The sequence below is a fragment of the Lissotriton helveticus genome, chromosome 8 (genome assembly GCF_964261635.1).
Source record: "Lissotriton helveticus chromosome 8, aLisHel1.1, whole genome shotgun sequence".
NCBI classification, from domain to species: domain Eukaryota; kingdom Metazoa; phylum Chordata; class Amphibia; order Caudata; family Salamandridae; genus Lissotriton; species Lissotriton helveticus.
In genome coordinates, this window is record NC_136069.1 from 1,135,857,220 (window position 1) to 1,135,884,969 (window position 27,750).

The following is a 27,750-nucleotide window of genomic DNA, read 5'->3' on the forward strand; positions in this document are numbered from 1 at the left end:
TGGATAGAATATCGGTCACTGCTGTGACGGAGTAACACGATGGAGTAACAAGTCCACCAAGATCTAAATCAGGCTCGTAATCAGGATCAATATCATAAATTGTAGTTTCATTTTCAGCAATATAGTATTAGGCACACAATTCCTTTAACCCGTTCCGTGCTTTGGCCGACGGGAGCACTCACTCCCTGTTGCTGCGAACGACCGTTGGCAGACGCAGCCCCATTCACCCTTCAGAACGCGAGCACCGCGGCGGAATGTTCACCGCGGTAAACAGGTTGGATGCAAAGAGTCTATAATTATTCTAAGTAGAGCGCTGTTTACAATAATTATCTTAGACAATATTATTTACTATCTGGAAGCATGGGTCTGTGAGATACACTTCTAAACATTTGTCATGAGGGCCATCTTGGTATTCGAAAAACTAAGAGAAGGATAAAAATGTATACTAGTGGCCGGGGTTGGATGTAAAGATTGAGAGAAAGATCAGTGTCAGATAAATCTAGAATCATTTGTAATCCACCCTGTTGCCCTACTGACAGTCACAGCATACCCTGGGTAAGAGTTGGTGCAGAAATAATGGGTCCTGTCATGGAGAAGGTTGAGTCAAAATATATCCTTAATGTTATGAATGTTTCCAAATTGTCAGAGATTGAAGCAGTAGCAAGGGCTGATTCCAAAGCAGTTGTTCAGTTTTGAGACATTATATTTTTAAGAGAAAGTGTTTCTAAAATCTTTGTAAGTGACAATGGTTTACATTTACAATGTATATATTTAAATATTTCCTAAATAGGAATGTCATTAAACACAGAACTATGTACAAATATATCATCCAGCTGGTAATGGGGCAGATAAGCATTTCAACAAAGTAGTGTAAAGTACTATTCAGTTTGCTAATAATGGGAATATGAACTGCAGAATGGAACTGTTGCATATTGTGTGGGCATATAGGATTACTCTATGAGTCTCTACTAGATAGTCAATTGGACCTGAAATGGGAGAAACTCCTTTATCCAAGGATACCTTGGGGTGGATGCCAGAATCCAAAATTGATTTATCACCATCTGTCATTAAAGAGAAAATAGTACATGCTCAAAAAATGTAAAAAGCGTATTATAACAAGCGCATGGTTTTCGAAGAAAGGTAATGGCAAGTATTCACACTCTTTACAAGTAAAAATAAAATGTAATTCTGCACTTGCGAATGATGGAAGGGTTTGGCCTATGGGATGCATCTCTATTTGGAACCATGGTAAGGTAATTAATGTTCCATGGTCAAATCAAGAATGATTGCTTGAAAATAATGCAGGTATGGATGGTGATATGAGTATTTGTGGAAGAGAAGAGGGAAGAGATAAGATGAGTGGTAGTAAGAATTCATAAATGTTAGGTTATGACAATGCGTCACATTGTAAACATTCCTCAAATTGTGACGAGATTGTTTTCTCCGGCAGATGCTGGATATAAAAGATTAACTGAACCTACTGGAATATGGCCATTAAAAAAAACCAAAAATATGAGGATTATTTCTGTAAATTAATCCAACGTATTTAAATCAATGTATTTGCTAATACCTTATTTGCTTTATTTTATTTTCTACGCTCAAGCATGTATTCTCTTCCTATTGAAATACAAGGTCCTCTTGACCCACGATGGGTTCAGGCGCCAAGACAGCTGGTTCCCAGATTAATAAAGTTGAATCCATGTAACAAGAGTAATTAATTCTTTATTTTCAACACAATCCTGGCACCATACCCCAGAGAACACAAGGACACAGCTACTCCTGGATGCTTCTCCCTCCAACTGTCCCAGATCTCCCTCATAACATTCCATTACATCATAAATTCCAAATTCCACTAGATTACTCAGTGGTAAGAAGTACATAGTGTACAAAGGTAGCAATAGTGACACACACATTTCAATACTGTACAGCACCGCAGTAAGCCATTTATTCAAGACCTAAACAAGAGTATGTCCTTCAAGCTGTGTTTCTGCAAAACACTGAAACAACCATATGCCAGTGCATTTGTGAAACTATACACACATTGAAGCAGAGCAATCAACCAACGACTGTTAACTGGCACTTACACCAGCCAATGGCTGAGGTTGACTGGTCTTTTGCTTTTCACCCTCTCTCTGTATAGATCCTATGCATTTCATATAACTCTTTCTAACCAGACAGGAAAACAGACCTAAGGAATTGCAGTTGGTATTGTTATAAACTGGCCAACATGTCAGCCATTTAAGCATGTTTTAAGAAACTGGAGTTTAGCTCAATTATTTATGATTGCTGAATCGAAGAAGATTTCCAGGAGTTTGAAACAGGTGGGTTACATTTTAGAATCTGTAAGCATATGTTAATTAAAAAGAAGATATTTAACAGCACTAAAACAATGCATAAAGATTTGTAAAGTTTAAAAAAGATATGTCCACATGTGCTATCTGAGGATACATGTGTGCAATCTACAGTTCATATGTTCAAACCTGTGTCTCTGAGACACAGGCGTTCATCACTGTGAAGAAGAAAAGTGAGCCAGTTAATTAAAACACCTGCATGGTTATTAAAAGCATCAAACTACAATGTTTTTGTCCTTCCATGATCTCAGTTTAATAACAGAACCCTGTTGTGAGATCTGGGATCACTGAACAACTTCAGGCTTCATGTTCCTGACAACTAAGGGGATCATGTTAGGGCATCTTTAGAGGACAATTAATAAGGGCAACCTGGAACAATATGACAAAATGCTCTAACCATTGTCCTATTGTTTAATGCAGTTGGTAAGTGGTAGTTTTGCACACAGTGGGAAATGGCCACGTTGCAGAGATTTTTCTCACATTTTACCATAATCATAAAGCAGATTTCTGTGTCTAACATTTGAGACACCAGTCTATTGCTTGAAAGGAGCTGTCAATGCTTCAGAACGCGGATTATCCAGGCCATCACACTGAGGCTGAGGTTGAGCCAGACATGTATTCCTAATAAGCACATTTTACCACTTCTAGGCATCCGTGCCATTGCTCACATTGCATTGTTGGTGTGATAAGTGTTAAATCATCTAAATCATGCAGCAATGTAAACTTATTCCAACCTTCATTTGACATTGAAACCATCGCCACCTTACATGATTTTGCACAGGTTAAAAATAGTTTTAATTTCAAACGTTTTTATTGCTATCATAGGGAGTTTGCCTATTCCCACGAGCTTACTGTGTGACGTACTGGTGGCGCATGGGGTTCCTCCACATTTACAAGGAGAGGAAAAGCCACCCTGCGTGACTTTTACTCTACTTGTAAATATGGCCCCTTCACACACAGCACTTTGCATTGAAGGGGCGTTCCATGGGTGTTGCTGTGGGTGTTCCCATGCAACACCCATGGAACAAGACACATCTCCAGATTTACGAGAAATCGTAAATCTGGAGATGCATCTGAATGCTACGCCACCCTAGAGGTGGCGTAGTGAGGCGCAAAAAACATTGCTCCTTGTTTTTTCCTCTTTCAATGCATGCTGCATTCTCCAGCACGCATTGAAAGAGGAAAATGCCTGTAGTGATTGTTTTTGTGCAGGAAGGTGCCCCTTCCTGCACAAAACAATCTCCCCACGATTCAGGCATCCTTGCACCATGGTGCAAGGCTGCCTGTGTCACCACATGGCTGCAGCTTGTGCGCCAGCACCGGGGGAAGTACAGAGATGCGATATATTCCTGTAAATATGTATAATCCCTGTGCTTCGGAAGTGCCGCAGCGTGGCGCAGCCAATGGGCTTGCGGTGCCACGCTGCGGCGCTTCCTTGTAGATCTGCCCCTGTGTGTTTATATTAGTGCATGTCCCTGGAGTAGCTAGCAAATTCCTTCACAAGACTCCCTGACTTGAGACTCGCCTTTGAGTTTATGATGCAATCTTTTCATGAGAGGCTGTCTTATTTAGATTTTACTGAACTGTCTGCCTCTATCTTTGAGCTGAGAACACTTTCCAGCTTATAACGTAAAAAGCTTTATGCTTGCGCATTGTTTCTCTCATCAGTACTCTCTCAGGGTACCGGAACTGACGCATTTTCTCCCATTATTTTGGCTGATTTAAGAATAGGCAAGTTCCTTTATGGAACATACTTGTTTTATTATTAATATATTAACAGTCATTCTAAGGAATATATTATTCTATTTTATGATCAAATATCGATTAATGGATTACATTATTTTAAATGTTGATAATTATGATCTTTTACTAATTAACCTAAGCGATGAAAGACTAAAAGATTTGATAATAAAACCCTTTATCTCACACTAATTCTCTTAATTGTCTAAACTGAAAGTCTTCAATGATGTAATGCTGTATAGATGATTGCTCCTTATTTCTCCTTGTCAACGAACAAAGGTCCATATGACCAGTGGTGGGGATTATTAAATGATTATACCCAAAGATTGAGATACAGAATACCACGCTCCCTCAAATGGAAGTGTAAGTAAGAGTTTATTTTGTTTACACCTGCCAAGGATCTACAAAGGAAACATAGTTGGGCATGAATGGTTTAAGAGTGTGGATTTCTCTACCACAAGTGTGAGGAGAGTACTTGCTGGGCAGTGGGTCTTTCAAGGCATGGTTTATCTCGGGAGTCTGATAACACCCATACCATGTATGTTTGTGGGAATTCCTAAACTCCTCTGTTGGACAGCTTCTATTTTCTCAGGGGGAACTGTGTGTTTGTTGGACAACAGAAACATTGGGATAGTGCCAGACTGGTTCTATGCATTCCCTCAAGATATGTTGGTCTATAGTCCAGCTAGCTCACAGTTTCAACCATAAGGACCCCTGAATTTAAGAAGGTAACAAATGTACTGTGCAACCACAGAACATGACAACCCTGACTCCCCAAGGAATCATAACAGAGCTAGAACCCTTTCACTTAGTCACTTGTGCATACCCAAACAAATACATAGGAAGTACACAAGTAGATGTTTCAATATTTATCGAAGTGATACCAAAGGGGATGATAGACTGAGAGTTTGAGCAAATCAAACACTCACCCCCAGTCAACTGATCTAGGTTTAATCCATCCTCATCCTTTAGCTCACTCCACCACCCAAGTTCAGACATGGCCGTATGCAAATCAGCCTGACCCTGTGCATCATGGGAACAGTCCAGCCCAAACTGCCAAGCCATGTCTTCCCTGGACCGGAAACAAGCATCCTGGGACCGGTATTGGGTTCATAACCTTCATCAGCCAGGCTATCTTGAATCCAGTGGCAAAGTGAGCTAGGGACCCACGTCTGGGCATACCCTGCCAACTTAGGGCGAACAAAGCGATACCAAAGGCGATGATAGACTGAGCGTTTAAGCAAATAAAAACACTCACCCCCAGTCACCTGATCTGGGTTTAATCCATCATCATTCTTAAACTCACTCCACCACCCTAGTTCAGACATGGCCATATGCAAATGAGTGTGACCCTGTGCCTCATGGGAACAGTCCAGCCCAGCTAAAGAAAGACAAAGTAAACGAAAAGTAATCGGAGATAGGAGGGCCAGATTCACGCATGGAATGTTTTGAAAATACAAATAGCAAAACAGCAAGTAAAGAAGTCCCAAGACTCTAAATACCAAAAGAAAATGTTGTACAACTCTTCATTGTTTTTAAATTGGAAACCCTAAGTATTGCTAGGGATCATCAAATGTCTAAATGTTCCTTCTGTCTACACTCAACAACAATAGCAGATTTACATAAATTCCACATTTAGGGAAAGCTGCTACCCACTATCTAGCCTAACTGTTGAGCCATGGTCACTCCCTCGAAGAATATTCATGTGAGTTCAAGTACCCTGTTTTCAGATTTTGCTTTTCACGTCTAACGAAGAATAATAACTGCAAGAGAACACATTAATTTAACAATCACTACTGGTTTAGCAACGTTGTTACTGAGATCAAATATAATCTTATTTCCCTCATATGCAAAGTAGATACAGCACTATTGATCCTGGGATGTTGCCAGCTGTGCACACTGATGTGTACTGATGTTATCTGTTGCTGAAACTCAAACTCATTAATATTTTAAACAGTCAGTGCCAGCCAAAAAATGAGTGGCATTTGGCCTGTTCTTTATCAACCCACATTGGAAAAGCTAAGAGGCCTGGGCTTTTGTTAGAGTAAGTGCTTGTTAAACGTTTGTACACTTTGTATTTTGTTGTCCCTAGCTTTCCTAGAAAGAAATTCCAGTAAGGAAGCATCATATTGGACTAAAACAATATGGAAAATGGAAGAACAACCCCTGTGCCGAAGAGACAGCAGTTGGAAACATAATCTGTACCGTTAAAGAATAATGGTATAAAAGGGTTCAGAAGATGAAGTCAGCATTGTAAGCAGTGGACATAAAAGGCACACAGCAAAATATTGTAGAGTGGATACTTTTGGCAAAGGCCCAGTACTCTTCTGGCATCATTAAGAAAGCCTTTGTGTGTGTGTGTGTGTGTGTGTGTGTGTGTGTGTGTGTGTGTGTGTGTGCAGCTTTATTTAGTGAACAATACCAGCTATCAATCAAAAAACATGCTATCACGACAGAAAAGTAAAACAAATGAACACAGAAGGATATTTATTTGATGTCTTCATGACAGGTTAAGGCATCGAAACAGCACACGTATCCTAAATAAAAGGTCATAAATCAGAAATGTGAAAGCTATTATATTAGCAAAGTAACTACATCAAAGAACACCAAAATGTAACTGGAACACAATTGAGACAATATAACCATTCACAAAATGCAACGCCCTTGATGGGGGGCTGCCCATCAAAACAATGGCAAATCATTAATAACACATAAAAGAGAAAGGCTTAAGGATGCAGAACTAAAGATTAAGCTCTCCCTGTTCTACTTGTTATAGATCTCTTTTAAAGATTGATGAATTGTGGTTTCTCAGATAGCTAAAGCAGCAGTCACGGCTGGCATGGCTCACGGGTGGAAGGACGGAGGGACATGCGGGAGGTCGAATGTGGGGGTTTTAATTTAATAATAAAAAATAAAATAGTTAAATGTACCTTTCCGCTGGCCGGGTCCCGTGTCTTCTCTGCTCCTACTCTCCTACTCACAGGAACAGGAATGCGGAAGCAGGCAGCCAGCTCCCCTAAGTCAATCACAACGCTGCAAGCAGCTATGGGCCAGAAGTAGGTGGCCCAATACCGGTCGATAACGGCCGAAATTACAGAATTTGGCATTTGGGATGTACCGATTCGGTATTTACCGAATCGGTAAATGACATGTAGGAAGCACTTTGAAGAGTGCTTCTGTGCTTTAAGGATTCGTTATTTACCACCAACTGTTAGTTGGTGGTAAATAACGAATACCACTGTAAATGCAAATCTGTGCATTTACACCTGTGCCATGTGACAGACATACATGCCCTTAGGGCATGTATGTGTGCCATATGTGCACACAAGCACTATTCAGGGGTGCAACAGGGTGTCAAAGTGACACCCTGCCACCCTTGACTCTTTCCCTATTTTACCGAATTGGTAATTACCGATTCCGTAATTGACATTCATTCCTTTGGGCCTCCAGGCACATAGGAATGAATGGCAATTACCGAATCGGTAAATACCGATTCGGTAAATACCGAATCTTAACGATTCGGTAATTTTTACCGAATTATTATCTACATAGCATTTACCGATTCTAAAATACCGAATCGGTAAAATTCGGTATTTTAGAATCGGTAAATCCTATTTACCTACATCTAGCCCTTAGTGATTCGTCGGGATGACGCCCAGCCAGTGGCTTATGGGGAGGCCATGTTAATGCAGCCTGCATGAAGAAGGGCAGAGCGTGCATGACTGGTTTTGGAGGCCCCAGGGGGCCGACCAAACAGTCTTTGCGCACTCCAGAGTGGGCAGGCACACCACTCTTCCCCTGCCCTGCTCGCAGAGCAGCCCCGCCCATGCGCAACCAAACATAAAATAGTAATTGACATTTATTACCATTTTATGTTTCTGCTCCTCACACTGCGAGAAAGCAGTGGGGTAACGCTCCTTTGCCCTTTTGGAGGAGCTGCCCCTGCAAAGCAGCCTCTATCCAGGCCTACGAAGGGAAAACCTTTAGTGCCTAGCAAAATTAATGAAACCCCAAAATCTTATTGTCAAACATAACATAAAATTTACCTTACGCTCTATGTACATCTTTCCTATTCCACACATTATTTAACAGTCAGATGCCTACTGTCTTCATAAACGTATCCATGCTGAGCAGACTGACGCACACCACCTATTACACATGCACTACCTTGAGTGCGTCTATGTAGTGTTTTTTTTTTCGAATTTTGCTTTTACAGTCCCTCTACCGTTGTATGAACTTCCCCGGGCAATGTCACATTCATTTATTTTGCTATGTTTCATTTGAGAGGGTTCAACTATATATTTATTTAAGGAATAGACTATTATACTATAGATTTATACAGCACAAAACCTAGCACTAAAATTAATGTAGTCCTTTGCATTATAAAAAAAAACGCAAGGCCAGTACAGAAACATACAAATGTGAGAACTTTAGGTGACAAATAACAAAAGTTGTGTAGAGGAGAGGGTACAAATGTTTAAGCCTGAAGGAAAAGTCCTCACGTTACAAAAAAGACGTGAAGATGCCAGAAATATATTTTTTTTCCCGAATGAGAGAACACTTGAAATCATCCAGTCAGTGAAGAAGGAGGTTAATATTTTGGCAGCAGTGCATTAAAACAGTTTGCTTAGCCTCTTTTGTTTTTGATGCTTAACATTTTGACTTTTGTTGGCATGGCCATCACTTCACCAGAAGGGTGGGGGCAGCAGAAGGGAGAGTGAGCACTCTTGACTCCTAACAACATCAAAACAAGGCTCGCTATGCTTTGTTTTCTTTCCTCTTAAGTTCACACCTCTCTCCTCCCATTCACTTTGCCTGTCTATGTTCTTATGGTAATCCTGACTGTCAAGATGCTCTAAGAAATATCCTGGATGTTGCCCCTTGAATATTCTAACCCCTCTTGCTTCCCTTTGTGATGCACTGTGGCATACATATGCATTTTCCCAATGATTTTGCTTATGAGGGCATTAGTTACTAATGTATCCTTGTTGTTGTTGCTTTTCATCGCTTTAGTTTCTAATATATCCTTATCTCTTCTTCTGAGAAGGGCTCGTATGCCTTCAGGCAGGGCCGGCTTTTGGCGACCAGTGCAACAGTATTTGTTGGTGCACCTCAATGACCTCCTGCTCCACAAATTCCCTCACTACTACCCTCCAACAGTATTCCTCAAGTTTCCATTACCACTGAAATTATGTGATAGTGCCACTGCAGTGTTCTTTGTGTAAATACAAATTTGCTTCATTTAGCAAATAATTCATCATCTACTGCATAATCTGCAGATTTGAACAAAAGTAGATTGTTTCTAGCTCAAACAGTTAAAAATGTACTAAAACACAGCACCACATATTGCGGTGAAGTGGAAGGCCCTTTGAAAAGGTTGAGTGCTCACCTTTCTATTGCCTGCTGCTATACCTGGGTGCCAATCTGGTACTATGAAGGTGTAACCAATGCCCATACAGTGTTAACAAGTGTAAAAGTGGCAAAATAATGAAGCAATACTAGCACAATATGTGCAGCATTAGGCCGCCTAATTTGCCATTGCTTGCAACATAATTTACTGAACCCTGCAACATAATTTGGGGGAACATCACTTACAACGAATTTTTTACAACGCACTACCATTACATCGCAACCATTACAACGCAAACCATTACAACGCAATGCGCTGGGGGGCGCTCTAGGATAGGGAATGTATTTAATATACTATCCAACACCTTCCCTGCTATCCACGGGGACTGGAGTTGGAATAGTAAATTAAATAATTCACTATCCAGCGCCTAAAAGCATTATGCGTTGTAATGGTATGCGATGTAAAAACCGCGTTGTAAAGGCATGCGATGTAAAAGCATGCGTTGTAGTGACACCAATCCCATAATTTGGCACTCATCTGCTGCATAATTCCAGTGGCCCTGCTTATACCTTGCAGTGTACATGCAGATCTTTGACTGTTAATAGCTCACTGTGCTATATTAGGATTGTAACTTATAAACTGCAAGTAACAAAAGCATCTATCTACAAATGAAGTAACCCAATGAACGATTTACAATATACGTATGCACTTTTGTGACCTGTATGGTACACATGTTTTGCAGCATGCATATTAAATCTCTGCTCTACTTTATGATGAGGCAAAACATTCTGTACACAAATCTTTTAACTCTCTCCAGCAGGAACAATAATCACCCGAGTTATCTTGACATATGTATGATTGCCTGAAGATTGCTGAAGGTGAGGAACTCTGCAGCAGGTGCTTTTAAATCCAAAATATATAAAAAAAACTTGGCACCCCCAGAGTTCAGCTCCTGGAGAGGTCAATCAATCAATCATCCAGATTTATATAGCGCACTAATCACCCAGTGGGTATCCAGGCACTGGGTCCAGGCTGATCAGGGGTCTCAGTCAAAGAGCCAGGTCTTGAGTTCCCTTCTGAATTCCTGGTGGGAGGGAGATATCCTCAGGTGGATGGGAAGGCTGTTCCAGGATTTTACAGTGAAGTATGAGAAGGAACGACCTCCACTGCAGCTAGGGCGGATGCAGTGGTCTTTCTGGATGGTCGGTGAAAGTTCAGATAGGGGTTGATGTATGCTGGTCCTTGCTTGCTCAGGGCTTTGCAGGTGGGCCTCAGTATCTCGAATTTACATCTTTTGTGTACCCGGAGCCAGTGGAGTTTCTTCAGGTGCAGGGTGACGAGGACCATCTGGGGAGGTCAAGAATGAGTCTGTTTGCTGAGTTATGGATCGTCTGAAGTCTCTTCAAGAGATGTGAAGTGATTTTGGTGCAGAGAGCATTGTCATAGTTCAGGTGGCTGGTTATGAGGGTTTGTTAAAGGTATGTCTGGTGAATAGAGGGAGCCATTTGAAGATCTTACAAAGCATGCAGGGTGTGAGGAAGCAGTCTGTGTTGATCTGGCACTTCAAAGCCAGTTTTCTGTCCAGGATGAGTGTGAGGTTAAAGGCTTGGTCCGTGGAGGTGGGAGGGGGTGCCTGATCAGTGGGCCACTAGAAGTAGTCCCATGGTGAGGTAGTGCTCCCAAAGATTAGAACTTCTGTCTTGTCTGTGTTGAGTTTGAGGAAGTTATCTTGCATCCAGTTGGTGACACCTGTCATGCAGAGGTTTGCCTTGATGGTGGAGGGTAATTCGGAGAGTGAGAGGACGAGCTGGGTGTTTATTGATGCAGTTGTGGCACAATGTTATAGCTGAGCCAAGGAGCGTGGCCGTGGTGATGTGGATTTGGGGAGATTAAAAATCATTTTATAAGTTCTGGTCATGATGTTATCCCGGTTAGTCGAGTCTCTCACTCTCACATATTCACTCTAATAAGCTATGATGGGCAGCAGCTTTGCTTGAACTATTCAGAGGAGTGGTGTAAGAGTTGGGCCAGACAGTTTCTTTATTAAACTTTCAATGGCTGTTGCCAATACATTGCCTTTTCTTCTCGTAGCCTCTTTCAGAAGGACAAATGTCTGATCTTTGTCAATAATGATTCCAAGGTATTAGTATTCATCTACTTGATTGAGCTGCTCCCTGCCCAAGTCCCGACTTGGAGAAATTCTTCTTCCGTTATTAATTGACACTGTTTTAGTTTTTTCTAGATTGATAGCCAGGCACTCACTTTATGCAACACTTCCCTGCTGTATTAATAAACTTAGGGGCATATGTACAAGCCCCTATCACTTTTTGTGACATTTCCATGGCGATAGGGGCTTCGCCTTATTTACAAGGCAGCATAAGCCACTTAACGTGGCATAATGCTGCCTTGTAAATAAGGCCCCCTTTCATGCTATGCTTAGCATAAAAGGGGTGGGCAATGAGTGCTGCGGTGGGCGTTCCACCTCATCACCTATTGATGTTGACCCTGCCCCCTATTTACAAGGGCAGTGTAACTAGGAGGCTGCACCAAAATTACGACCAGGGAAAACCAGTTCTCAAGTTGGCGAAACAAGGAGAAATGCTTTATTTTTCCTTGTGTGTTGCCTTGTGCAGCATACATGAAAAAAGCTAAATCGCTTGGATTGTTTATGTGTAGGGAGGTAACCCTTCCTGCACATAAATAATCCTTTAAAACAATGATATTCTTTAACTTCCCTGTGTGCTGCTTTAAGCAGCACACATAAAAGTGACAAAATGGCATTACAGGATGGTTTATGTGAAGGAAGGGAAACCTTCCTACACAGACACCCTTGCACTATGGTGCAAGGATGCCTGCATTGGCACTACACTGCTAAGTGTCGCACCAGTGCAGGGGGAAAGGCATTGCTGCACCAAATCCTTGTAAATATGGTATAGCCTTGCATTTCTGAAGTGGCGGAGTGATGCATTAAGCCATGATGACTATCACCTCTCTCCGCCACTTCTTTGTACATATGCCCCTTGGATTCTTGGGCAGCTTGAACGATGTTCTGGTTAAATGTGTTCCTTATGACACTGGTCACTTTGGTGAATGATGGCACTCCAACAATCCCTAGTGGTTCCTTTCTTTTCATTAGTTTGTCATTTTCCTCTTTGGTTATACTCAGTGTGATAGCATCTCTTGTGCACTCTGTTCTAGAAATATATCTAGATCAGCAGCTGGTTTGATAGACCACAGAATATTCATATTGTTTTTGTGATTAATGGAACAGGGGGACTTAATCCGTGTTGAGTCTTAAAATTTCCACTGACCCCTTATAGTGTCATAGTCCATCCCCTGTCAGCTGCTTCCTCTTGCTGTTCATACCTAGGCACAGATTGAAATACAGTCAAGAAAGCTTTTTGGGGTACTTTAGCAAGTCTTGTTTTTGTAGGTCTACTTAATTCAAGTCATTGTATTTGCCATTGTGAAGAGAGCGCATAGCAGCATGCCACCCAAGCAGCTCCTGAGATGTCACAGCTGGGTGACTGATCACATTCAGCATGCCCAGAAGCTCCGGTCATGATGCACTAGGCTATTCCATGAACTGAGCCCTCAAGTGCCTGCTTCTCCTTTTGTCTCCCACCTTTACAAGGCACTGCAGGTCGAGGCCAGCATTCTAAACTGGCATTCAGGAGCACTAATCCCCATCAAAAGTCTCTGCTCACTTGAGCTCTCTGAAATACCTTGTCTCACTTATTTTGAGTTATTAGGAAAGCTGGGCGCAGTATTCCAGCTCAAGAGAGGGCACAACTCCCTGCAGCCACTTTACATGATTGGATTAGTTTGTACGTTTGTATGGACAGTTTCCTTCACTACCTGGGAATAATATAATGTTACAATTTAATCTGGGTTGCTACCCTTATTAGCCTTTCAGTGCATCTGTACCACATACATTTATTTAAAACTGAGGTTCAATTCAAAATGTAATTCATCGATTGTTGTCATTAACACCAAACGTTGAGTGACTTACTTCTTGCGACAGCATCACATGTGCTAAATAGTGCTCCAACCTAAGAATTGTGACAACTTGAGGTCTATGTTCTCCCTGTGGCAATAATACTTAACCTCCCCTCCCCACACCTATCCACAACATACTTCGACAAGGCATTGCGGACGGTGACCTAATGGCTAACCCAACCCCATCTGGCACCTCAGCCCATTTGCACCTTTGCATGCCCTGGCTTTGTCCCCTCCCTAGAACCTATAACTTGAAGTATAGGGTAGGGCTGCAGGCTGCAATGATCTACTGAGTGAAGTTGTACCACTAGGTGGATATCCTGAGGTAGAAAAAACACATGGGAAAGTTTCCACTATGCCCAAAGTGAATTGGGCAAAGTTAGAAAACTTTGACCACCTTATGAAGGCATGAAATCTAGATTACATCCATCTACATAAGCATAATGCAAAGTTGTTTGTTATATAGGCATATTGCACAGCTGCTGGTATCAGTCTTCAAACAGAGCTTGTTTATATGAATATGATATCAAGCAAGGATATTCCTTTAGACAGTAAGTAACTAATAGTAGGTGAGTTGATCAACATTCATATGAATACTACAGACAATAGAATTGACTTACCTGAATGAACACTGTAAAATATATGATTACAATAGTGGAAGTGATGAACATGTTCTTTCTGGGAAAAAGAGATGCAGGAAGTAAAAATACAAGAGAAAAACTGCTGGCTCCTCTTAAACCACTATACGAAATTATAAATTGGTCCTTTAGTGTGAAGGGGAATGTTCGAAAATAGTTAATGATGGAAAATAGTAGAAAGACACCTGGGAGAAAAGAGAAAGCAGAATTACTAATGGAAAATGTTGTGTAATCAGATAGAATCAATTCTTCAATTGCAAGATTTAGTTTTTTCCATAATTCTGAATTTCAAAAACGATCTATTGGCACTCTTAGCAAAATGAGATTGAATATTCTCACATATGTGAAACACCCTTAAATCAGCAAAACTATATATTAAGTGAGTATTCTCCCAAACAAATCATAATGCACTTATTACATGTTTTCATATATGCTGAACAAATTAATAGATTTGGGGGATTTGTTTGAGATATTATTAACATATTTTACCAACAGTAGCACCAGATATCTAATAGGCATCACTGGGTGCCCTTGGTAGCCTCCCTAATTAGGGATATTGCTGCAAAGACTGAGAGCAAATATGGGAGAAAAATGATGAAATACCAGGTGATAGCGCCTTTCCAAATTAATGGTCCAAAATTTAACAACTAACTAAAAACCTGGCATTGCCCTTCTCTCATCTGTTTTCATGATAGCCCTCCACAATTATAGATCATTGTGGTGGCATGTAGCCATGAAGCACTGGTCCTTAGAAGAAAGCTCTTTTGGATTTTTGACCTGGGTGCTTTCTGAAATTGCCTCAGTGATGAAATAGAATTGATGATCTCACTTCAAAATCATTGATTATGATACTACCTCACCACTTCATAGGAACTGAAAAAACAGGCATACATTATAATGACTGCTGACACCATGTCAGTGTGAGCCTTCTTTATATTCATTTAGTATACATTTCCTTAGTTCTAACAAAAGTGATTAACCATATCTACCTCCAATACCAGAACACATAGAATATATACAAGGTTTGAGGGGCATCCCTATAGCAAGCATACCTTAAGTGTGCACAAGATCAAATTTATTTTGATGTTTTCACTATTGATATGAACATTCACTAGTATGCAAGATGTTCCTTATTTTCCCTTGTGAGGGAAAACGTTCTCCTTGAGCCATTTTGGTGCACTCCCACAATTTGACATGGTGATAATAACTTGCTTTAAATAGGTCTTTAAACCTCACTTCGGATATTTCTAAGCACTAGAAGTATCAAAAGTTTGTATTACTTAATTTTTTGTTACTCAATTTACCCTACTCGAGAAGATGAACACATGGGTTGACCGTGACAACATCAGATCCTGTGGTCTTGAGCTCTATTTCCCTGCCTGCATCATGCTCCCACCCAGGGGGAGGAGCAAAAACAGCTGCTCCCTCAGGCAGGAAAAATGCTGGCTTCCACAGAATGCAGGGAGCCGGTTGGGGCCGTCGGGCTCTGAGGTTTCCCTGCATCCCCCAACGTGTGTATGGTGGGCGCCCTGGGTGGGCACCGGGGCACCGATGTTTTGTAAGGATCTGCAGGGGAAGGTGTCCCCAGAGCCAAAATAAGCTTGAGGATGGGGGGTGTGCAGCTGCCCTACCCTTTACAAAAAACACAGCCCTTGAGAATGGGATCTCCAGTGCCTTTTTAATGCCCATTGAAAGGGGGTGCACTGCCTCCCCCTCCTTATTAAACTGATTGGGTACCAACGAAAGGGGTCCGCAGGACCAAAATCAGCTCCGGAGGGGGCTGCACACCCTCCTCCCCTTATTAAATAAAATAGGCCCCAGAAGATATGGTCCAGAGCTGAAAATGGCTCAGGGAGGGGTGCCACATGCTCATGTTAAAAGCTATGTACGGTGTGGGGTTGGCATCCTGCTGTGGGTTTGGCCACAGAGTCTGACTGCAGGCCAAGCCTTGTGACCACCCTCCCACTGCACATCATGTCCAAATGCTGTGTACAGTGTGTGGTTTGCTGCCTGTGGGGAGTTGGAAGCATGGCCTGGCTGCAATATAGGCCCTTTGGCAAACCCCATGCCACGTATGACCAAAGGTGTGCATGGCATGGGGATGGCTGCCTCTGGGTTACTACCTACTGGGAGTTGGATGTAAATGTAAATGTAAATTGATACTTGTATTACGCACTACTCACCCGCAAGGGTCTCAAGGCGCTTGTACGAATACCGCTGTGGAACCCATCCTGGCTTTCCCTGTGAGGTGTCCACTCCTGGGCACCCCCAAGGTGGAGGCCAGGCATCCTTAGCGTTGTGGGGGGCGTTGTAGAGATTAAGCAAGCTATTGCCCAGAGTTGTAGAGTGGGACTCCATGATTGGAATAGGCACCGAAGCGAGAATTATCAGGTCCGTGGAATTTTGAGCCCAAGACCCGCCGAGGCGGGGAATTGAACCCTGGTCCCGGGCTAGACCTCTGCATCAGGGTCTGTCACTCTAACCATTGAGCCACACTTCTCCACAGGGCCTGGTTGCAAGCCAGGCTCTGTGGCCAACGCAGCACTGCGTGTGACATACATCTGTACACAGCTTAGGGTTGGCTCCATCTGGCATTTGGCTACAGGCCTGGCTGCAAGCTTCTCAGGCCCAGGGACCTCATATCCACGGTCCACCCATTCGTTAAAAGGAGAGGGGAGGGGACATGGTGGTCCCACCCCTGAGCATTATTAGGCCTTGTGCCCCTCCATAATTCAACTCACTACCCTGGGATGTGGAGTCCTAAGTGCCTTTTTAAGGTTTGGAGAGGAGGGCCGCATGCCCCCTCCAATAAATACATTAGTGTTCCTAGGGCTGAAAACAACTTGTGGAAGGGTGACCCCTTCCCTTTAATAAATACATTGGGCACAGGGTGTAAATGGTTCAGGGAGGGAGGGCACCCACCCCTACCCACCCTATCCCCTCACATATATCCGGCTCCGGGGTTGAGATCCCTGGGGCTTAAATGGGCTAGAGAGGAAGGACCCACTGACGCCTCCTCCCCATATATATATATATATTAAAAATGGCAGTCACCCTTTCTTTTAAGGCCACAATACCAAGGGACCGTGGCACATTTTGATGATTTTGTTTTTCATTTTGACCCTGGGGTCCCTCCGGGACCCTTTCCAGGGGGCTAAGTGGCCCTACCCGATTCCCTTGTATAATGATTTTTTTAAACTTCAGGACAGGTGAGTAAGTCCCCGAGTCTTCAATGGCTGCCAGCAAAATGTTTCTTATTTTGCTGGCAGCCTCTCAGAGAGCTTGCTTCCGCAGGAGTCCGATTCTCACAGGCATGAGATGGCCCAAGGGAAAAAAAGTGCCCTTGACCAATCAGAATGCTCTATATTTAAATTAAGTCTTGACAGCCTCTTGTGGACCCAACCATTCAGATACACAAATATGTTTAACACTTAATTTCGCAAAAACTAGTGAACGTATTTACACCAAATCAGAAAATGCACAATCTGCAGACCAACATCTAAACTCCTGACAAATTTGGTGTGATTCTGTTCAGTGATTTTTGTGGTAGAGCTTCTTGAAAATGTCAATCTAAAATACATAGGGAAATTTGCGTTTTTGTCCCCCTTTTTTCTCAGGCGTTCTTGATGGATCATCCTGAAACATTCCAGGAAGGAGCTAAGGTGAATTTGCTTTTTTTTGCGAAAGTTTTGTGAAGATTCATCAAACGACGCAAACATTATTAGCAAAGCAAAAAACGCCTTGTCTATAGAAAAGCAATCTTAACTATAACTATAACTACCCAGTGGCGACTGCCACTGTGAAATATATATTCATATCATTTATTTTAGGTTTAGAGAGGGGGTATAGGGGCATTGGGTGATAAGGATATTTTTATGGCTTAGAGATGGGTAAGGGTTTAGGGTGGTAAGAGTATTTTTAGTGTTTAAGAGTCGGTAAGGGTATTGGGTGGTAAGTGTATTATTTTGAGTTTAGGTTGGGCAAGGATATTAGGTGGTAAGGGAGTTTTTAGGGTTTAGGAGGGGGTACGGGTATAGGGTAGTAAGGGTATTTTTAGGGTTTACGGGTGGGTACGGACATGAGGTAATTAGGGTGATTTTAGGGTGTAGGGGTTCATAAGAGTAATGGGAGATAAGGGTATTTTTAGGAATTAGGGGTGGGTAGGGGCATCAATGTGTCGGGGAATTTTTAGGGTTTGGGGTGGGTGAGAGTATTTGGTGGTAAGAGTATTTTTAGGACTTATGGGCAGATAAGGGTATTGGGTGGTAGGGGTGTTTTCAGGGGTTAGAGGCGGGTAAGGATAAGAGTATAGAGTATCAAGGTTTTTTGTGTTTAGGATGGGTAATTGCATAGGGCGGTAAGGGGATTTCTGGGGTTTAGGGGTGGGTAAGGGAATAGGTTATGGGTGACTGTAGGTTTTAGGAATGGGTAGAAGTATAGGGTGGTAAGGGTATTTTTATGGTTATAGGGTGTGTAGGGGTTTCGGGTGATAAGGGTATTTTCAGGGTTTAGAGGTATGTAAGGGTATTGGGGTAAGAGTGTGTTTAGCATTTAGGGGTGGGTAGGGGTATGGGGTGGGAAGGGTGATTTTAGGGTTTAGGGGTGGGTAAGGGTAGTGTGCAAGGGTGTTTTCAGGGTTTAGAAATGTGTTAGGGTATATGATGTTAAGGGTATTTTTAGGGATTAGGTGTGTGTAAGGGAATAGGTTGGTAAGGATAGGCCCCTCAAAAAGAAAATATCATATGTATGTATGTACTTACATTTCGTTGTAAACAGGTGCATGGTAAATGCATATTCCTGGTAAAGGCATTGCGTAGTAACGGATACATGGTAAAGGCATACATTGTAATGTCATACAACCTTGACCACAAAAAAAAGCAGCCCCTTTCACGTGTATTCACCATTTGCCATTCAAAGGTGGCTTCCTCCTTGCAGCTCACTTTCTTGTCTCAACCTCTTTGGCCTTTATGCCGGGGAAAGTTAACACCTCTTCAAACAGGAGGCCCCATTGTATTCCTTTCTGAAACTTGTTCACACCCTCACCCAGGAAGGCACAAGGATGTCCTGGGGCTGGCAATTATAAACGGCTTCTGAATATGTTTCTAATATTGCCATTTACTTAAAAGTTACATTAAATTTGTCATGAGCATCAGGCAGTGTTTAATGCAATGCTGCTTTTCTTTTGATACCTTGAAGTAACACCTTTAGTAGTCCCATTCACACAGCTGAGTGGTCACGTTTAACCCTCTACTCTCTGATGGGGCTACTAGTCTTTCTACAGAAAAAAACAACAATTTTGGGTTCTTGCTGTTGTAACATGTAAAAACACATATTCCACTTTTTAATGTACAGCACCCTGCCTTAGGACTCGATAGCCCTGCCTTAGGGGTGACTTATATATATTAAAAAGGAAGATCTGGATTTTGTCATTATTATTAAATGCCAAAGTCAAGTTAGAAGTTCAAAAGCTGCTCTGCTAGCCAGCAATGGGAGGCTAGGAGTCACGTTTTGCTGTGTCATACTAGTGGTGGCCCAATAAGTGCTGGAGTCCATGAGGGACACTTTAACATGTAGGCCCTGGGCATAGCTGGTACCATATACAGGTGACTCATAAGTCAGTTTCCTTTTGCCAATTGCGGATGAACCAATAAGACATACATATTTTAAGGGTCAGATCACTGGCACTGACACCTGTTTTGCAGGACTCAGGCACCTTCAGAGTCAAAATATCAGCTGCATCAGTCTAACCCTTTGGGGATGATCATGCAAAAAGAGGCATTCCTTACAATGAGGATACTCTAGGTCGACTCTATTTAGCACAAAGTGCAATGCAAATACTGTTTTACCCCTCTTCACCAATACATGCAGTTTCATGAGGATGTCTTTGGGAAACCCCCATGTCTCACAGACAGCCTGTGTCAGACTAGCATAGACTGGGAATTGGCAGGTTGAACACCAAGCCATTACCTGGCTTTGAAGGTGTCTCCATTATAGAGGTCACCTATGAACTGACAACCACTCCCTCTTTCCGTGTACATCACTCGTCTTTTGGCACAATTTTTATAAAAATTATAGGCCCCACAGTTCTGACTCTGCAGCAAGCAGCACACATTTTACCATTGACTTTACAATGGAGGCCAAGTCAGGGACATCAGCAAGCCCAAGTATGGTTATCAGAAATCTGATCCACTGGGGACAAGAATGTAGTTTTCAGGGCCTTTCTACCCTGACAACCAGCTCACAACATCAGTTCTACATTAGGAGATTCTTCCAAACATTTAACTAGGCATTGCATTTGCAATGCTGGTTAATAACATTAAAAGCCTGTAACGTGCCAGACCCCTCTGTTCATAAGAAAATGTAAGAGTATTCACGGTTGGAAACACTCTAGATCAGTAAGTTCAGGATTTGGTCAAAGTCTCAGAGTACTGATCTTTGAAGAAGGCACATCACTCACTGATACACATGCAAGCATCTTGGGTAACCCCCATCTTTACAAATGCAACCCTCTTCACAGGTGACGGAGGCAACACCTTTCAGAAAGACACTGATCAGCACACTCCCCCATACACATTCCCCAATGGGAACAATTGGGACTTGTCAGTTTTAAACCCTGTAAAGTTTCCATTCTCATCTAGGAATCTAAGTGTATCTGGAGCTGCCCTCTCTAGATCTCTTAAATAACCTAGTGTATCATGAGTGCAGGACATGATATGGGTTGTGTCTCCAACTTTAATGTTCCATTCTAACAAATCAGCTCTCATAACCCCAGCTAAAGGCTTCATAATGTAAGCAAACAAAAGTGCCAACACGAGGCAACTGTGTATCGTCCCGTGCCCAACCTCCCAGTGGTCATTGATTTTTCTCCCTGCCCCCATGCTTGCTCTCATATGTAAATACAATAGCTTGATCAGCTTCTCAAAGCGGGGTCAACTTCAAAGCCCTCCACAATTCTAAACTAAATGTACCATCCTACTCTCTTGAAGGTTTTCTTAATATCGAGTAATGCCACGGAAAGTCCGCCCCATCTTATTCTAAGAAAGCAATAAGGGAAGGCTCACAATCGAACTCCTGAGTTGTACAAAACCTGAGTGAACTCTATGAGTAAGCGATTTGACCACCCCATCAAAGTGTTCAGTGTAAACTTGCTTAGAAATTTTATATCTGTATTGATCATTCCGCAAGAGTCTAAATGGCCTTTAGCAGATACGTATACACAACAAAAGACCCGATTTAGACAGGAGACTCTTGATTTTTGAAGCCAAAAATGGCTTTATTTTACCTGTCTCCCACCTGAAATTGACACTGCTTCAATAGAAGTCATAGGGAAAATGCATTCTCTCGATTTGTTTTCATAATTGTCATAATCTTCCACTTTCTGATCTAACATGTTGGGGTGTGTCAATAAGCTCCATATCTGATTTAGGAAACAGTACTATCATAGCCCTAGTATGCGTAGTGTTCAGCTTATTTACTCTAGCAAATACACATTTTCTGTGTTATGAAAAAGGTTGTCTTACTTATTGCACGCCAAATCAAGCAGAAGAGCAAGGAGAAGCAGACAAAAGCCCAGTTCCACTCATGGTTTCTTCCTACAGTGGACACGCCCATGAAAATGAATATCAGAGTCTCACTGACACTGCTCAGCATCTTCATAAAATATTTTATGGTGGTGTTTGATTTCTGGCTGACATTCTCTTGGACATACTTTTTCATGGTCATAGCACAGGCTGTAATTCTGTAAAATGAAAAAGAGAGGGGTTAGGAATCATGATATTAGAATTTAATCAGGCTGGAAATGGGAAACAGGAAGCTTTATATAAAATGTGTAATTTTGAAATTATTGATGTGATTTTTTTTTCGCTTGATACATTTTAAATGTAGCTTATCAGAGAGTTCTAAACATTATGGGACAGGTTTATCAAAGGATTGCATTGCCACGCAGTGGAGCAAGGGTAGCGTAATACACAGCCCCCCATGGGGTTTGGTGTTTTCCCAGATTTACCAAGATTGGTAAACCTGGGAATGTGTCATAATTCTACACCATCCCAGGAGAGGCTAAAAAAGGAGAAATATCTGTATTTCTCCCAGTAGTTTTGTCTTTCTAAATGTCCTGCATTCTGCAGGACATTTAGATTGAGATAAAAGCCTTTAAGGATTATTTTTGTGCAGGAGGGGGTCCCAATCTGCACAAGAATAATCCTGATGGCAACATAGGTAGCCTTGTACCATGGTGCAAGTCTTTCGGCATTGGCACTAGGCAGAAGATTGCATGCAAGAGAAGGCAGAGAGGGGAATGTTCCCTATATTGGTAAATATGGTGCATTCTTGCCCTATCTCTATCACGCAGTGGTGCAAGGGCAGCGTAATACTTTAGTCAGATTTACCAAACAACGCAAGGCCGAAGCGGTCCTGCATTGCTTGGTAAATCTAGAGTAATACAAGGGAGCACAAGCCTCTGCCTTGCATTACTCTGCCCTGGGAAAGCATTCCATTGATGGAGCATGTGTGTTCCCACGTAGCACGCCATGGGGTTTGGTGTATTCCCAGATTTACCAAGATTGGTAAACCAATCTGGGAATGTTTCTTAATTCTACACCATCCAAGGAGAGGCTAAACAAGGAGAAAAATCTGTATTTCTCCTAGTAGTTTTGTCTTTCTAAATGTGCTGCATTCTGCAGGACATTTAGATTGAGATAAAAGCCTTTAAGTATTCTTTTTAAGCAGGAAGGGGTCCCGTTCTGCACAAAATAATCCTGACTACAACACAGGTACCTTCTACCATGGTGCAAGTTTGCCTGCATTAGAACTAGGCAGAGGATTGCATGCAAGAGATGGCAGAGCGCGGAATGTTCCATATATTCATCAATATGGTGCATCCCTGCCCTATCTCTTTCACACAGTTCAGCGCAGAAAATCGTCATGCTGTGTTGCATGAAATATTGAGAAATATGGTCCCACATGTATCAGTGTCACGCAACGCAGCAAAGAAACATGATATGGTGCATTCCCGTCCTCTCCTTTCACTGGTGCATACAGTGCCACCTAATGCCAATACAGGGACCGCTGAGTCGGTGCACTGTGCCTGCATTACAGGCAGGATTGTTTTTGTGCAGGAAGGGGTACCAGGAATCGGTAGCCAAGTTCATGGATGTTTGTTACAAATTAGTAATCAATTTCAAATAAATCACTCTTAAGATCATATTGTAGAGGTATAAGATTACATCAGGAAGGCAAAGTCTCCAAAATAAATTTAGGCAAACCAGAATTACACATACAGCTAACTCAGTGAGTGCAAAACAAGTTAAGAACATCAATATTTGATGTTCAGAAAAGAATCTCAAGTTATTTATATGCATTAGCAATCTAAATAACAAAAGCACACTCCTTTAGGATAAGTTTGTTCAGTTTCTTCAGAGAGTCTCAGAAATGAAAGAGTTCTATGTCAGAACAAGGGTCAAGGCAAAGTGGACTAAGTAAAGTAAGGATGAGCATATCAGTAGCTGGGTCAAGAGTCAATAGGAATAAACGCTAGCCTGAGTTACACTAGGGACAAAGTCCAAAGGATCATTGAGGAATAGATCTCAAAAAGTCCGCTCAAGAGATAGAAGGGAATAATAAAAAGGGTTCAGGTAAGAATCCAAGGGGGATTATGCTTAGGTTCGACAGAAGGGGTGCAGCAAAGAAGTTTCCAAAGGGTCAGCAAAGGAAAGTTAAGCAGTATTCCAAGAGAGTTCTCCTAAGGGCTCTTGGGCAGATCTGCCAAATGTTTTGGCTGTCGATAGGTTATAGTCCGCAAGTCTGAAGGTGACACCCATTTTGCCACCTCGCCGTCAGAAAGTCCATTGTTCCTCTTATGATTCGATGTTGCTGACTGCAGCAGTAGAGAAAAATCCCACACTGGACATGGGAACGGCACATCTCCCCCACACTCATGTCAACCAGTAGCGGCTTCTGGTGGGAGTACCACCAGGCGATGACGTGGGCTGGGGGTGGGGCAGGGTGGGGGTAGTAAACACCGGAATATGGATGAATGCAGGTAAGTTGACAATTAACTCAACAAAATGAATTCCCTTGCGTGTGCTGCATCGCCAAATGCGATGCAGCACCCACAACGAAATTTGTTTTCTTGATTTAATTGTCAACTTACCTACTCACGGCGACAGGGGCTGTGGGAGAACCTGGAGGCCAGCCAACTGGCTGGACAGGCCGGTGTTGGGGGGACATCTGTGATCTGCTCTTACACAGCCGAGTAGAAGACTTGCAGCGCTGACGTGGCAACGATGGAAGCGCAGCAACTCAGGATAAACGGGGCGATCATGCTCATAAAATGGAGGGGTTCTGAACTGAGTGCTGTTTAATCACTACCTGCTATTAAGAACCATTTTTGCATTGCCAGAGGTGTACAAGTGGAGACAGCCACAGTGTAGCACCTCATAAGTTTGGCACTGGCATTTTGAATTGCGCACAGCTGAACCTGAGTCCCGTGGCCACATGGGGGTCTGTTTTTGCTGGCTCCCTCTAGTAGTCCCTCGGCCCGGATAAGCTCTGACTTCCCACAAGTCTGGCAGGAAAAGTGATGGGACGTAAAGACCCAAAACAAAGATTGCTGCAGTTTGAGCAGCCAGTAAATCCTAAAAACAACATGGCGAAAGGTGAATCGGCGGTGTCTGACTCCAGCAATGCTCCAGCTGGATTTGGCACGCTATTGTAAGAAATGAGGGCTGGATTTAGGGTGCTGGATGGCCGTTTCAACACCTTGGAAAAGAGATCAGACACCATGGGAGCCAAGCTCGAAGCCCAAGACAAACTCTTAGATAATGTGGAGGTCAGGATCTTGGATCTGGAAGATGGAGCGGCCAGGTCTACTAAGCGCCTTGACTGCATGGAGAAGATCCTGAAAGACGAGGCCATAAATAATGAAGATTTGGGGGCCTGTAGCAGGTGAAATAACGGACGCATTCTAGGGGTCTGGGAGTCAACCAATACAGGACGCATGGATCTATTTTTAGACACTATGTTCACAGACATTTCTGGTAAAGAGGCCTTCCCTTCAAATTTTCTTGTAGAGCGTACACATCTTTCACTTGGCCGACGGCCCATACAGGGTTGCCCACCCAGGCCCATCATAGCCCGCCTCCTAAATTATTGGGACAGCGACACTGCAATGAGATTGGCTTGAGAACAGGGTTCTATATCTTGACAGGGCTCTAGGTTGTCACTTTTACCTGACTTCACTGGTATGGTGCAAGAGGCGAGGCATAAATACACCAGTGTTAAGGCAACTCTGTGTAATCTGGGCCTCAGATATGGCACGATTTACAGGGCCGAACTGACTATTCGGCTTTCCTTAATAAACAATGCAAAACAAATCTTCTAAAAAGTACGCTTTAAAGCTATTTATTTTGCATTGTTTATTTAGAAGTGCTGGCAATTCCCCAGCAACAAAATCAGCTCCTCTGCAGTGAGCCTGGACCCCACCCTGCCACCCCAGCAAAAAACACCCGGTAGCCAGTCCTGCCCTGATGATTTACCCCGCCCGTCTCCGGGTCGATGTCGACAGAAGATCTCACATTTTTTATACCCTCTGGGCTGTGCAAGAATTCTGCAGAGACTACAGTAGGAACGACGGACACAGGAATAACGATAAGTCTAGAGTTTCCCCCACACACAGCGGCTCTGTGGCCAGTGTGGAACTCTTCTCCACCAAGTGATTGTGAGATGTTTATGTTGAGCGCTAGGATGAGGTTTTACGAGCATCATTATATTGAGGCGCAAGAGTCGACTTGTTAATTATTGCAATTTTGGGTTTCTGGCGTGGCTTTGCCAGACCCAAAGTGCATTCCACATGTGGTTTGTTTCATAAGCTGTAATGTATCTTACCTTGTTATTTTGTGCTTTATTGAGGTGTTTACACGATGCATGTTTCAGAGTGGTTAAAGGGGATATTCGCTGCGAAGGGGTGCGCATGGATGGGTGGTGGGTGAGGAATGGGAAATTTTGAGAGGAATGGTTGCAAAAAAAAATTATTACACAAACAATATAGCACACATTTAGGAATCATGTATAAGGTTTCAGCAGTGAAGTAAAGAGGATGATTTGAAACAACTTCACATTACTAATTTTATCCTTGCAATGTAGCACACATAACTGTAAATCTTTTTAGTTGCAATGAAGCGTATATATTTTGTTATTACATGTCAGTCACTTTAATATTCAACATCAAAGGATTATTTCTAGATCATTTCCATTAAATGCATTTCTATTTAGTGAAAACGGTTCTTAAAACAAACATTTCAAACACATTTCTTTCAACATTAGTAAACATTCTATGTGAGAATCTATACATTTTACAGTAAAGATTCTTCTGCAATGGTATTGTTGGACGCAAAGTGTGCATAAATCATGGTGTCACGTAAAAATTGTGTGCAAAGCGCACATTCATTTTATACATCAGATATGATTCCTATTAGTTTCTGTGGCGTGTAAACAGTGGGGAACTTTGCGCTGCACCAGATGTGTGGGAACACCCACATTCCACCCATTTAATCAGGAGTACTTATGTGCGTTCTGTCTAAATGGGCGAGTCGGTAATGTGGCAAGCGCAAGGTAAGTGGTTTTATTCATTTACCTTTTACTATCCTGTTGTATGTCGGATTCCAACTCAGACCCTTTTGCGTTCATTAGAAATAATACTTTAATATATGACATTTTGGAAACTAGCTAGGCACATCTGTACTAGAAGTGATTTTATTATGCATTTGTTATTAACTATATTGGCCTCATCTACAAACAAATGATGCAGCGCCGCGCCGCAACCTATTTTACTGTGCTGAGCTGCGTCATTTTAAAAGCACAGGGATGGATTGTGTTAACGACAATATGGCTCATCTGTGTTGTTTCCTCTGAGCTGGTACACAATCAGCTACCAAATGCCTTGTGTCATGTTGCAAGGGTGGAAGCGTTGCGGGGATGATTGTTTTTGTGGAAGAAGGGACACCTTCCTACACAACAACAATTATAGATGGCATTTCCCTCTTTCTCTGTGTGCTGCAGAATGAGGCACGCATAGAATGAGGAAAAAACTAGGAGATATAAAAGTATTTTTCCTCGTTGTGCCACTCCATGCCTCCCCAGGGGATGCATGGGATTCTGACCCATTCCCAGCTTTACAAAAGTTTGTGAATCTGGAAATGTGTCGGGTTCCAAGGATGTTGCATGGAGACACCAACAGTAACACCAGTGGAACACCCCTTTCACGCAGAGTAATGCATGAAAGAGTCCCATATTTATAAGTCCATGAAAAGTCATGCAGGGTGACTTTAGGTGGCCTTGTAAATATGGGCAGGCACACTGCTCTGCCGGTGCATCAAAAAAAGTCACACACATGCAGCGCAATGGCCTTGTAAATGAGGCTCTATGTGTGTGATTTCCCCCAGTTGATTAAATGAGGATGTAAATTAACACTCCTTTTTGGTGACATCTTTAGTATTAGACATGGGGTAGAAAATCTAAGTAAATGAACACATTTTCGTCAAAAGAAACATGGGGGATAATACATCAATACATTTCAGTAGCACAAAGTTCAGACCCTGGTTATAATTGTTAAGAAAACGCCTTTGAAAATGCGCTATGGCACATACAAGTCGTTATACATGGGAGTTTGGAAGGT

General features: G+C 42.4%; 1 protein-coding gene across 1 annotated transcript in view; it reads right to left on the bottom strand.

The window, feature by feature from the left end:
- Positions 1-27,750, bottom strand: part of LOC144773148 (sodium/hydrogen exchanger 4-like) — a 527,634-nt gene that overhangs the window by 328,716 nt on the left and 171,168 nt on the right. Inside the window, exons 4-5 of the mRNA XM_078658005.1 lie at positions 21,599-21,816; positions 14,061-14,263 (exon numbers count right to left, since the gene is read on the bottom strand). Of these exons, the coding sequence (XP_078514131.1) occupies positions 14,061-14,263; positions 21,599-21,816 (421 nt within the window). The remainder of the gene's footprint in view (positions 1-14,060; positions 14,264-21,598; positions 21,817-27,750) is intronic.